General features: G+C 38.7%; 1 protein-coding gene across 4 annotated transcripts in view; it reads right to left on the bottom strand.

The window, feature by feature from the left end:
- CCSER2 (coiled-coil serine rich protein 2) overlaps window positions 1-14,646 on the bottom strand; it is a 185,112-nt gene that overhangs the window by 14,597 nt on the left and 155,869 nt on the right. For all 4 annotated transcript variants that reach the window (XM_006767912.2, XM_006767913.2, XM_006767916.2 and 1 more), the window contains 2 exons: window positions 13,332-13,418; window positions 10,878-10,967 (listed from right to left, as the gene is read on the bottom strand). In XM_006767912.2, coding sequence (XP_006767975.1) covers window positions 10,878-10,967; window positions 13,332-13,418 — 177 coding nt within the window. The remainder of the gene's footprint in view (window positions 1-10,877; window positions 10,968-13,331; window positions 13,419-14,646) is intronic.

Here is a 14,646-nt window from a genome sequence, read left to right on the forward strand (position 1 = left end):
TACATGCAGTGGAAGGACAAGGACCATAATCGAGAGGAGAGCCCAGGAAGTGCTGGCTTAGCACATGCCTGCAGGTCACTGAGCAGGAGGGGCGGTGCTGGGAAGGGACAGAGCATGCAGAAGGGAAATACCAGGAGGAAGACGGAGCAGGGAGGAGTGAGAGACACAGACTCACTCTGTCTGCGGTGCGGTGGCACAGTCCGTGGGGTCCCCTGGAAGGAGCCCTGCCAAGGAGAGAAGGAGGGAGCAGAATACCCACCCTGTGTAGAGAGAGACGGGGCAGGGAGGTATAATAAAAAAGGGAACTGAGAAATAGAGAAACCAGTCATACTTAAAAAAACACACACAATAGTGTTTATGAGAAGACAGATTTCATTTTTTAACACAGGCAGCTCAAATTACTAAAAAACACACAATTCCAAACTGATTTGTTTTTCATATATTTTAAGAAAAAAAATATTTTCTTCTAATATTTGTATTTAATACACACAAAAAATTCTGACACACATTACATTTATCATCATATATCTATTTTTAAAGTAGCATATCCCAGTTTTGCAAGCAATGAAAGCATTTAAAAGGGGAGATAAACTGTAGGTGTTAAACAAAGAGACAAAACATCAATTATCAATCAGGCAATAAAAAAATTACCTCACAAAAATTTGTACTTCTTTTTAAGCCATAGGTTTTCAGGGGATTAGCAGATAAAGACCATTAGCTAAAGACAGCAGAACCAATGCAGCATTAAGAAGATTGAGGATGCCATGAGAGTCACTACATCAAGAACTTGACATGCAGGCCAGTTACACACGCATGCTGTTTAATCTGAATGACCCGTGGTTTCTTAGTTTTACTTATTTTAATAGAGATTGTCAAAAGTAGAATACATCTGAATGTCATTTACTTAAATTTCTTCACTTTTCAGATAAAACTGAGTCTTCAAAAAAGAATTTGTTCAATGTCACACAGATAGAGCTGATAAGGGCAGAAACAGAATGGTGGGGAACCAGCTAGAATTGTAAGGAATAGTAATCATGCTCTGTTCACTGTGACTGTTTTGTTCTGATACTAGCCTGGCTGGCAGCCCCACTCCGGACCTGGGAGCTCACCTGGAAGTGCAGCCCGGCCCCCATTTGGAGCTGCCAAGCCTCATGGGAAGATGAACAACTCTGCTGCAGGAACCAGACCGCCAGCTGGGAAGAGCTGCTCTCCCAGAATGCGGGCAGGATTGGAGTAAGTGCTCATATATGACTGAACTCTGTCTCTGCTTAATTGGCTTGAGAGTGACAGGCAGCATGGACCCATCGACTGGCTATAGACCCAGATGGGTCTCATGTCTTCCTCTTTCTAACCTCCTCCCTGACTGAAGCATAGCAATAAATAAAACTATTGAAACATTATCACCAAGGAAAATGAGCCTATAAATCATACCCAGTTCAATTTGCAAAAGAAAGTATGCATAATGTTTCAGACCAATTAATCTGTCATAGAAATAATGTTATTAGAAGATTACTAATGTAGTTTACTGGTGTTTACACATTTCAAGAACATTGATCCAAATAACAATTTGTTTGCCCCTCTGTATCAGTAACATTCCTGGCTCAGTTCAGTATAATCAGATACTTTCAATTTCAGAGCGATCCTACATTGCTCGCTATAACATAAGTGATTCACTATTTTTAAAAAAGACCCATTTTCTATGTTGATGAAGGGAAAAAAAAAACAGCTATAAGTTACTAAATAGAATTGATGACCTTTAAAATATCCTAGTAAATAAATATCCATTTTTTAAAAATTATTACTTTCTTCATAAATTAACCATTAACATTCTTCATGTTTCTGAAAATAGCTTAGGAAATATTTAATAGGGTGATGACCCCAGGCACTATGCCCGAGACCAATTCCAGCATGACAGCAGGGCTGAATCTGGGAATGACTGAAGGCATTTCCTCAAACCTGAAAAGGGATTATTGCTTGGCTGCTAGATAGCTAAAAGGCATCTTAATCTACATGTTATTGCCTCCTACTGACCAAACACCTGAACAGCCCTAGGCTAATTCCCCCATTCTGACAATGGACTCTGTACAAGTGTATATCTCTGCCTCACCTCAGGACAATTTGTGTTAATAAGCAGCATGGGGTCCTGGGATGAAGAGATCTTAGACCTTAGACCTTAGACCTTAGGCCTAAGACCTTAGATCAGGGGTCCTCAAACTTTTTAAACAGGGGGCCAGTTCACTGTCCCTCAGAAAGTTGGAGGGCAGGACTATAGTCTTAAAAAAAATCTAAACAAATTCCTATGCACACTGCACATATCTTATTTTGAAGTAAAAAAACAAAACGGAAACAAATACAATATTTGTATTTGCATGTGGCCCGCGGGCCGTAGTTTGAGGACCCCTGCCTTAGATCCATAGATCCTGGTTTCCTTTAAACTAGGCTCCTCTGACCCCCAAATGCCTTTCAAAATTATGCTTCAGCTCCGGACTCTTTATTAATCTACGCACAGCCTTCTCCAGATTCCTGAACCCTTCTTGATGCTGGGACAAGAACCCTGGCAACTCTCCATAGATATTACCTGATAAAACTCTATTCTGCTGTTTCATAAATGTTTTGGTTCAAAAGCTTTAGACAAAACTAGTCCTCAACCCTCCCGATGAGTTTCATCAGGGCCAACTTCTACCCACAACACTGGGTGGAGGCACTTGCAGGCAGGGGTTTTGTACATAAGCTAACCCAGCAGTCAAAGTCCTCACAGAAACAGGTTCTCTCTGGAGCCTACAGAAACAGAGCTCGCTGGGCCCAGGCACGGGGCTGTCCTGGGTCTTCCCTAAACCCTCCAATCTCGAGAAAGCCAGCGCTCCTCTGAGAGCCTTGGTTCTTCATTTGTAAGATCAGGCTTGGGATGTGCTGTAGAGTGAATATTTGTGCCTCCTAAAATTTCACATTTGAAACCTATTCCCCCAGTGTGATGGTTTGAAGGTGAGGCCTTTGGGAAATGATCAGGTGATAGGGGCGGAGCCCACCGACATGGGATCCATGCTCTTATAATAGAAGAAACCCCAAGACTCCCTGTTGAAGAACCAGGACGTGGGCCTCACTAGACACTGAGCTGCTGGTGCTCTGACCGTAGGCGCCCAGCCTCTAGAACTGCCGGAAAGAACTTCTCTCATTTATCAGCCGCCAGTCCATGGCGTTCTGTGACAGCTGCCTGAACAGACTAAGGCAGAATGGCTCCTTCTAAAAAACTTCTTTAGTTCTTATAATTCAGTTACTCAAATATCTGTCCCTATTTTCATTTGTCCAGAATCATTGCTATCCTTTCACTTTATAACTCTCTTTATAGGACATTTAAAACAATCCACTTTAGACTTAGTTGTTCCTCCTAACACAATATCTATGCTAAACGTTCCCCTCCTCTGCCCAACAGCCCCAGCCCCCAGCAGACTCTAAATAACTGCGTAAATTTAAATGAAATTAAAATAAGTTACTATGTTTATCTAGAGATGAAGCTGTAACATCCATCAGGCCTGGACACATACTGCAAGCAGTAAAGAATCTTTAAAAAAAACAAAAACATGACAATCCATCTTCACTCCCCCAAGACCAACAAGTCAGGATCTCTGAGAGAGGCCAGAGCATAAAAAGGAGAGAGAGACAACTTGGTGAACTAAGCAGCTCTGCCTGCTACTGCCAATGGGCGCCCATTCATTAAGCTGACTGAACAGTTGCCATCTGAGTTTATGCCTGAAAAGCAAAGAATGTTATTCATTTTATTTCTACCACTTAAAATGACTTCTTCCACTTCCCTACCCTTCAAACCCATTTTCAAAAACTTTTCCCTGTCCTACTTACAGTAACCATCACTCTAGTTTATACACACCCATGTTTCTTGGCAGATGCTTGTCTCAGGGCATTTTTCTCCATCTGTTCATTATGTTGATATAAATATTTTTATTATTCTTCTAGTACACATAACTACCCTTAGAATAATAGCTTTGTTACTTTTCTTGGTGTGAACTATAGCTTGTTGATAAGTGACTCACAGAGTAGAAACAACATACGGTGATTAAAATTTAATAGAAGAGGGACGGCAGTACCAGCACAGGATGAAACAGATACACTTTTTCTCCTGCCAAGTATAGTGAACAACCCTGGATATTATATATAGAACAAACATACAACTCTGAAGGGTGATGCTAAGAAGACAGACCAGTCAGGGACTTTTAAATCTGAGGAAAAACATGGTAGATAATTCCTGGGTTTTCTTTTGGTCTAGTGTATCCTGGATTAGGTGACAGAGAAGCCAGCACCCAGAAATACCAATGGGCACAGACAAAAGCAAAAGCAAAAAGGTATCCAGTAAAACCTGCACCCTTCCAAGGTGCTGCTAGGAAAGAGGTAGCCTAGTAATTCACACATTTGCACACACCATGGACTTAGCCCGGCCCCATTCATCTGGCTTTAATACTGTCTTTCATGGATCTTAAGGAATGTATAGGAAATGTTTAAAATACTTATATGGGGGAGAGGAAGGTTCTTAAAGGAAAGTAAGGTTTCCATACTTAGTAGACTACATAAGTATAAATACATTATTAAAATAAAATAAAACAGAACAAATGGAGACCAGCCTTAAAAATTATCTGAGCAGCCAAAACTGGTCTGGCTCAGTAGATAGAGCGTCGGCCTGCGGCCTGACAGGTCCCAGGTTCGATTCCGGTCAAGGGTATGTACCTGGGTTGCGGGCACATCCCCAGTGGGAGATGTGCAGGAGGCAGCTGATCGATGTTTCTAACTCTCTATCTCTCTCCCTTCCTCTCTGTAAAAAATCAATAAAATATATTTTTAAAAAAATTATCTGAGCAGACAAAACCAGTTTAGTGTTATAAACAAAGTTTAATTTTGATTAGTTTGCAAGATTAGCTAGACCTGGGTCATTTCTTGCTTATACCTCTGGAAATCATAACTAAAATTTGAACTATCTCTCAAGGTTGATATGAGGTAACCACTGAAAATTCTAATATAACTAATCACTGTGGAGAATAAACAGCCACTGTTTTCTCACTATATAAACTGCTTTATAACAATACTAGAGGCTCGGTGCACCTTCTTGCAGTCCGGGACCCCTCGCTCCTTACTGCCCACCTGCTTGCTGCTCCTTACCACTCAGCTTGCTGCTCCTTACCACTCAGCTCGCTGCTCCTTACCACTCAGCTTGCTGCTTCTAACCGCTCAGCTCACTGCTCCTTAGCGCTGTCGTGGAGGCGGGAGAGGCTCCCGCCACTGCCACTGTGCTCGCCAGCCATGAGCCTGGCTTCTGGCTGAGCGGTGCTCCCCCGTGGGAACGCACTGACCACCAGAAGGCAGCTCCTGCTGAGTGTCTGCCCCCTTGTGGTCAGTGCATGTCATAGCAACTAGATGTTCTGCCGTTCAGTCGATTTGTATATTAGCCTTTTATTATATAGGATACCTTTGAACTTCATTCCATGTTTTGGTTTGAATGCTCCCAGGTTGCAAATTGTCTTTTTGATGTTAGCATTATCAACTTTTACTAATACTATTCTGGGGACTCATTGGTGTTATTACTGTTCTTTATGAACCTTTGACACTATACCTAGACCAACTATAACATTTCCATAAAAAAGATACACTTAAAACACTAAGTATAAATCAAAATGCAATTTTAAAAGAGGTATAAGTAACATACAGAAAGGCAAAAAAAACAAAGAAGGAAACAAAAATAAATAAAATGGTAGACCAAAGCCCTAACATCAATAACTACATTAAATATAAAGGATGTATAGACATCAATTAAAAGGCAGATTGGGCCTGGCTGGTGTGGCTCAGTGGTTGAGTGTCAACCTATGAACCAGGAGGTTCAATTCCTAGTAGGGGCATGTACCCAGGGTGTGGGTTCGATCCCCAGTGGGAAGCATGCAGGAGGCAGCCAATCAATGATTCTCTCTCATCAATGATGTTTCTATCTCTCTCTCCCTCTCCCTGTCTCTCTGAAATCAATAAAAATATATATTTTTTTAAAGGCAGATTAGCAGAATGAATGAAAAAAATCATGATCTAATTACATGCATGGTCAATGAAATTCACCTTATATGTAACAATTTAGGTATTTTAAAATCAAACATAAAAAAGATATACCATGCAATAAAAATCAAAAGAAAGCAAAAGTGGCTATATTAATATCAAATAAAGGATTCAGAGCAATTTAGCAGATACAAAGAGGAACCTTATAAAATGATAAAAGGACCAATATACCAAACAGACATAGCAATCATAAATGCACCAAACTAAAGAACTATACATGAAACATAACTGATAGAATTAGGAGAAATTCCATAAAAATATAGTTAGTGAGTCTAGCAACCCTTCTCTCAATGATTGATAAAACTAAACAATAAAATCAGCAATGATGCAAAACTCAAGCACACCATCAACAATCTGAATCTAATCAACATTTATAGAATACTCCAACAATAGCAAACGATCATATTCTTTCCAAGAGTTCATAGAACATTGACCAAAAAACAGATCATAGTGTAGGCCACAAAAGAAACAACAACAAACATAAAAGAATTGGAATTATACTGAATTGAAATTATCCTGATCAAATTAGAAATCAGTAACAGAAAAATTTTCCCAAAACTTGGATACTAAACAACATAAAAAAGATAAGTATCACATGATCTCACTCCTATGTGGAATCTAATGAACCAAATAAACTGATGATCAAAGAGAGACCCAGAGACAGAGGAGCATGAACAGACTGTTGAACCTCAGAGGGAAGGCAGGGGAGGGTGAGTGGGAAGAGACCAACTAATGAACTTGTATGCATATATGCATAACCCATGGACACAGACAGTGAGGTGGTGAGGGCCTGGAGGGAGGGGGGAGGACCAGAGTGGGCTGGAAGAGGTTAATGGGGGAATCAGGGGGACCTATGTAATACTTTCAACAATTAAGATTTAACAATAAAATAAAATACTTAACATTTCATTTTATTTCCAAGATAAAATTTTAAAACTATAGGGATGTTCTATGGGTTATCACAATGGAATGCTGACATCTCTACCATAGAGCATATACCCAGATAGATGGGTTTTAGGAAAGTCAGTTGTCATCTTGACCTCTCACTAGACCAAGCCTGAGTCCTCGTTCCAGGGCTCAGATCCTTCCTCCTGTTTCCTGCACCCTTCTCACCTCTTGCTGCCACTCAAAGGCAGGCAACTAAGACGTTACCTACAAGTCAGAAAGCCTGCTTCTGGCCTCAGACTGCTGTGTCCAAATTGCATAATTTGCTTCTTGGTCCCAGTCTCTTCCATGCAGGAAGAGAGTGAGAGTAACACCATTCTCGGCCCACTGGAGGTTTCTGTAAGCATCTTGAGGCCTGGGCCTGTGTGCACCCTTTTCATCTTCCACTCTCAGATTACGACAGTGCCCGGAATAGGGTGGGTGCACAAATATCTGTAAGTAAGTGGATATCTGCTTTTCTTCCTTTCCCTGTTCTAATACCTTATTTCATCCTCGTATTCCTGTTGGTTCTTGAATTTAAAAATTTATTTTCAGCAATTAGGTGATACCAAAATTCTTAGGAAAAAATTTATGAAAACTTATGTTGGGTCCAACACATTCACATTCCATTGCTCTGCTGCTGTCAGTGGCCCTCCACTCTCCCTCTTCAGAAAGGCTCTGCCTGCAATGTCTATTTTTTCCTATTTCTTTCCACATCCTAAATAGCCATTCCCAAGTATTACAGGGAGTAGCTTTCTCCTCCATCATCCTCTGCCTTCCCTTGCAGCCAGATTTCTTCCTCCTATTCCAGGAAATGGTCACAGGAAATGGTTACATGTGCCTCACAAATCTCTGAGACACATTCTATAACCCTCAACTAACTAGGAGAGTGTCAAGAAGGGCATTTAACTGTCCCAAGATATTGCAGGGAATGGTGAAGAACAAGTACTCAGATCATTACTTTCAATCTTCCCAAAGGCTTAGCCAGAGTTAAAAAGACAAACAAAACCTACACTAAACTTGGGAAATATTTTTAATATAACATGCTTTGATTCCCAAAATCACCACCTGACAAACTAGATGTTGCCAAAGAGTCCCACTGAATCTCTCCATTCCCGTAATCAACATCTTGTTTAAATATGTTGGGTCCTTGCTAAAAAAGAATCAAGTGTAACTTTTAAAATAAAAAATAAAATCTTTGTTATAATAGTAAATGGTTTCCAAAATAATTTAAACTAGAATTCGTGCACTAGTGGGGTCCCTCAGCCTGGCCTGCGGGATTGGGCCAAAACCAGCTCTCCGACATCCCCCAAGGGGTCCCGGATTGTGTGAGGGCACAGGCCAGGCTGAGGGTCCCCACCAGTGCACAATTGGGGCTGGGGAGGAACGTGGGAAGTTGACCAGCTGGGGGTGGGGGGGACTGCAGGAGGGATCCAGGGTGTGTCCAGTACATCTCACTCAGTCCTGATTGGCCAGACCCCAGCAACAAGCTAACCTACCAGTCGGAGCATTTGCTCCTTGGTGGTCAGTGCACATCATTGCGAATGGTTGACCAGTTGACTGTCTGCCCCCTGGTGGTCAGTGCATGTCATAGCGAGCAGTTAAGTGGCCTTAGCATATCATTAGCATATTATGCTTTGACTGGTTGAACGGATGACTGGATGACTGGACACTTAGCATATTAGGCTTTTATTATATAGGATGAATCCATCAAAGTCCAAAGAACATAAAAATCAGGGAATAAACTCAATATTTAATATTAATATTTAACAGTTAACATTAAAGTGATTAAATAAATATATGTAACTATTCCTTTAAATAAATGCAACTACTTTCTCACTAACTCCTAGGTAAATTTTTAAATTCTATCTTTTAAAGCAGCGGTTCTCAACCTGTGGGTTGTGACCCCTTTGGCGGTCAAACGACCCTTTCACAGAGGTTGCCTAAGACCATCCTGCATATCAGATATTTACATTACGATTCCTAAGAGTAGCAACATTAAAGTTATGAAGTGGCAACGAAAATAATTTTATGGTTGGGTCACATGAGGAACTGTATTTAAAGGGCCAGAAGGTTAAGAACCACTGTTTTAAAGGAACTTTAACACTATCTTCACCTATTTCTCTAAACATATGTCTGTGTTCCTGCCAAAATCATGTCCTGACTTTGCCCAACTCTATATAAATATCTCCCATTTCAATCTGCAACCCCTCTCAGTTCTTCAGGCTCCTCAGGGTGCTTTGTGGGGAAGGAACCCTGGACTGAAAGTCAGCAGTCTGAAGTTAACAGTACTATTTCAGCCACTGGTTAATTAGGAGACTTTACTATGACATTTAATCTCCCTTATCTATAAAACAAAGGTATTCAGCCAGGTGATTCTTATAATAAAGGATAACAAGGAAGCATAAAGTCTGGGTTTGTTAGGTGCATTAGGCTGAAAATCTGACCATCACTTCCCTCAAGATTACAGTGAAACTATCTCAGGAATATATTCAGGAATGTCTTGGAGTGTTTTACACCATTTACTTTTTTTCTGGTGAGCAGGCCTGCAAGTAATCAATCTCCAGTTTCCAGAAGAGTGAAGCTGAGGAGCCAGAGATGGTATAAACTCCCAGGAAGATGGGACTCCACACTTAATGAAGTCACACTCCACTTAGTGACAATGTTAGGAGAGTGTTGGGCCTGAGAAGATCCTGGAGAAACCTACAAGGCCCAAAGCTCCGTCTAGAACAAGAGGCACGGTCTTTCATTTTGCAATTGTTTCTAAACAAATAAGTTTCCACATCCTTTGACTTAAAGAAATATTCCATCACCACTGTCTTTAATAAGCACTTGTTAATAGCGGAGTCCCCTTACTTGGTATTTCCTTCCCCAAATCCTCACTCTAGTTCAAAAGTCAGTTGATGGGAGAGGCTCACCAAACTTATGTTGAATAAATTATCAGCATTATATTTATACAGAGCACACAAAAATTGTTAATTAGATGAAAAGAAATAACTTACAAACTTTAAAGGTCTACATCTAAGTTTTAAAAACTGGATTGCTGATTATTAACCATTATAGGTTCTTGTTCATTTGTGCTACTAGGATTCCACTGCCAAAATAAGACAAAAGAAGAGTCAAAGCTGGGTAATTAGGCATTCTCTTAACAAGAAGTAGCTACCTGTAGCATATGCCATAGGATAAGGATTGTGGCCATCTGATGACTCTCTGGCTCAGACACAACCTGAACTAAGTTTAGAAAAACTGAGGTTAAATTATGGTCAGTGTATTCTAGCACTAACTATGTTTTGAGATGTAACCCTAAAAAACAACAAAGAAGGAAAAGCTGCATGGTTATTTTCTACTGTTTAGAACAAACCATTTCCTAACCATGTCTAAAACATAACCTTTACTGCCTATCTCCTAATGCATTTATACTTCCTAACAGCCTCAACATTTGAGAAATTCTAATAAAATCTATTTGAAAAATTTCAACAAAAAAAAGAATACGTGGCTCATATATTTTCAGAGTCATTTGCTGCTAGAAGGAAGGCTGCATTTTGGACTTCTGTTTCTTTAAGGGTATGGGGGAATAATACTCTCATAAATATAGGCAATAAAAGAAGACTTGACACTCAAATAAAATGGGTTACAGTGTGCAGAATGGAAAAGCTATTAATTGCACATTCACTTATGTAAGACACACAAGAGAAGCTTTAGAAAGCACATATACACCTAAGAGACAAGAAAAAGACAACTTAAAAAAAATTAACAGCCATGGCCGACTCAAAATTTTTAGAGATTAGAGTAAAAAAGGTGGAACAAAACAGCAAAACAGTAAATGACAAGAAAAGGGGTTAATTACTTACAGGAATTCTTCTCCAGGATGTTTGGGTATATTTATCGGCATATGTGCATTTTTCCTCTTTAGATTTTTGGTGGCAGTTACACTGAGTTGCCTGGACAAAAACACAATTTTTTATAGTGGTATAATTTTTCATACACCTATACATGGACAAAGTAATTAGGGGTCTCTCTTAGGGGGTAAATAGTCTCCTGTCTTATTCAGAGATTGGGTCCTAGAGTCAGCTTACAATTTTGAATAGTTAAAATTACCTTTGGAAATCTCCTTTATTATCCATAAAACATACTACCTATGACTTTATACATACAGATGCAGTACTATATATATATATATAGATGTAGAATATATATAACAATACATAGCATCTAAAGAATAAAATTGTAAGATTTTAAGTATTTCCCTAAACTATGATGCTACTATAATAACTGCAGCACAATTTCTTAATTTCATTTTTTATTGGACTCTACTGGATATTAAATACCCCAGCCCACAAGTAAGTCTTTTCACAGGTCCAGTGCTTTAAGCTCCTTTAATCATGTGCTGACTTTATTGGACTGGAAAACTCTGAAGGATCTCTGTCCTTTGACAAGATCTATCTTGGCATCTCAGTTCACAAATGAATTCTCTACACATGATTCTACTCAAAGCATACTCATTTAGTCACTTATACAACACAAAGTAATGTATCTATTGTGTAAACTTTGGTCTTTCAAATAATATCAAAATTTTTTACAAATAAAAAGACTGATAATGAGAATTTTTCTTCAGTGGGAAGTTGGAATATAACCTTATTATTTGTTAAATAACTCCAATAGAGGTAAATATACTTTCTTGTAGGGATACTTATATAACAAATTCTTAACTATTGCATCAAGCTAAAATTACAAGTTTCTACTTTAAAAATAATTACCAATATTCAAAATTTATATTAATTGTAATTGGATCATTCCAATTTCCACTTACAAAATAAAATCTAATTAAAACAAAAAAAATCACTAAGTAGTGACATTTTCCATTTCTTGTAATACAGACACATTTCCAATTCCTAAGAAATGAGACAGACGGTCATTGAAACAAAATTCAATATATAATTGACTATTGAACAATGTGGGGTTTAGGTGTGTCAACCTCCTGTGCAGTTGAAAATCTGCATATAACTTTTGACTCCCCAAAAGGTTTACTTACAGCCTTCTGTTGACCAGAGCCATAACAACATAAACAGTTAACACATATTTTATATGTTATATGTATTATATACTGTATTCTTTTTAAAAAAAACTTTAATATTTAAAGTATTACACATGTCCCCTTCTTCCCCATTGACCTCTTCTAGCCCACTGCCACCCCCACCAGGCCTTCACCGCACTGTTGTCTGTGTCCATGGGTTATGCAATTTGGTTGATCTCAGATGAGTGGATATATACTGTATTCTTATAATAAAGCTCCAGAAAAGAAAACAATATTAAGAAAATCATAAGGAAAATACACTTATAATACTGTATGAATTTACTGAAAAAACACACAAAAAACTGTGTATAAGTGGACCCATACAGTTCAATCCCATGTTGTTCTATTCAAGAGTCGATTGAAGAGTCTCTAGGTATTCACTGCAATAGGACTTTTCACATATACAGGAAGTGTGTAAAGAAGGAAAGATAATATAAACCATTCATCTTAAGGCAAGCATATGACTTAGTCTCTCTTGACTAGTGCGATACTGGAAATAAGTTCCTCTCTGTGTCTGTGTGCTATCAGACGAAGAGTAAGATTTGGCAAGTATCTTAGTTTGCCATAATTCGGAAAACCTAGTTTTTATTGATATGCTTTTCATTTCCAACAAAGATTTTCCTTGGCTTGTTGGTATTTTTATGCCATTATGTTCTTGTTATCCTGGCCTTTTATATTATTAGAAACTAAATTATATTTAACATTGAGAGAGTGTATATGTTGTTTTCATATGGAACTATATCTGAATCTGTAACCACTACACAATTATAAAGATTCTACTCAGCATCATCCATGGAGGAGAACCATTTTCTTAGAACACTCTTCACGGTCTCTAATAGACAGCTGTACTGGTACCACAGTCTCATAATCCAGTTTCCTTCTGCTATCAGAGGAGAGAAAACACCTTGTTCTCAGCTCACCAGTACTCACTTCTTTAAAATCACATTAAGAAAAGACATTTACCCTTTATCAATAAAATGATTGTAAATTGGTGAATTTAAAAACCCCAAAACATAAGGCCACTGAAAATGAATGGACAAAGATTTTTTTTACCTTGAATATTTACTATTTAGACTGTAAGTTAAACTACATACTTTTAGAGTGCACATAATCTAAAAATAATATAATAGTGCAACTTTGGAAGCCAAAAATAAAGTCAAATTTAAATTCTGGCTATAGTTTTATATTGCTCAGTTTAAAAAGTCTTCACATACTATATTATAATACTTACAAGCTGATGTTCTAATAGTTGGATTTTTTCATCTTTTTTCTTTATTTCCTCTTTAAGTTGTTTTATTTCATTTAATAAATCTTCATTCTGAAACATTACAAAAAATTTAACATGAAGTATTTAATGACATTTAAAATACTCTAATGAGAAACATTAAATCAATGATGAAGACTGAGCAATGAATGATTCATTCATTCAAGGTAAAAATTCTTCTTAAATATTCCAGCTATTAGCCTATAAAAGGAACACAAAAAAACAGCAACAAACAACACATTTCAGTGTTCAATGAATTCATAGTCTAATGGAATTTGACGTGTAAACAATGAACAATAGCAGCAACAGCTAATGTTCGTTGAGTACTCAACAGGTGCCAAGAACTAAGTACTTTTAGGTATCAAAGCATTTTATCCTGACTACAACCCTGAGATAGGTACTGTTATCCCCATTTCACAGATTAAAAAACTGGGACACAGGCTATATAGTACAAGTTACACACAAAGCAGTAACTCCAGCTAAATTTCAAGGGATGTATAAGATGTGCCTGTCACTGAAAATGAAGGGCACAACAAGCAGAGGGAACAGTATAATTAAAGGAAGAGTTATTTCATGGCTGGTTCCAAAATCAGCAGAGCCCTGGCTGGTGTGGCTGTTGGCTGGGCGTAACCCTGTGCACCAAAAGGTTGCCAGTTCGATTACTAATCAGGGCACATGCGCAGCATGCAGGTTCGGTCCTAGGTAGGAGGTGTGCAGGAGGCAGCCGATTAATATTTCACTCTCACATGGATGTTTCTCTTTCTCTCTTCTTCTCCCTTACCTTTTCTCTAAAAATAATAAAAAATCTTTAAAAAAGATTACTTTTTGAGAAGCCACTTTTCTGAAAACTGCTTGAATTGACTTAATCTATAAGAAATTCATAATAGTATTAAATGGAAATTTATTGTCAAGTTAAGCCAGAATCCTGTTATATTTTTAAATATAAAGTATCACTACCCTATAGCTAGCCTATTTTGTATACTACTATTCAATTACCCAGAAATACATACTGAGGAAGTAGTGCAAGCAAGGATATTAGAATATATATATATGTACTAGAGGCCCGGTGCACAAAAATTCGTGCACTGGGGGGTGGTGGGCAGCCCGGCCTGTGCCCTCTCGCAGTCTGGGACCCCTCGGGGGATGGCCACCTGCTGGCTTAGGCCTGCTCCCCGGAGGATCTGGCCTAAGCTGGCAGTCAGACATTCCTCTAGCAGCCCAGGAGCCCTTGGGGGATGTCCACTTGCCAGCAGCGAGGAGGCCTAAGCTGCAGTCGGACATT

The sequence above is a fragment of the Myotis davidii genome, unplaced genomic scaffold, assembly GCF_000327345.1.
Source record: "Myotis davidii unplaced genomic scaffold, ASM32734v1 scaffold642, whole genome shotgun sequence".
NCBI classification, from domain to species: domain Eukaryota; kingdom Metazoa; phylum Chordata; class Mammalia; order Chiroptera; family Vespertilionidae; genus Myotis; species Myotis davidii.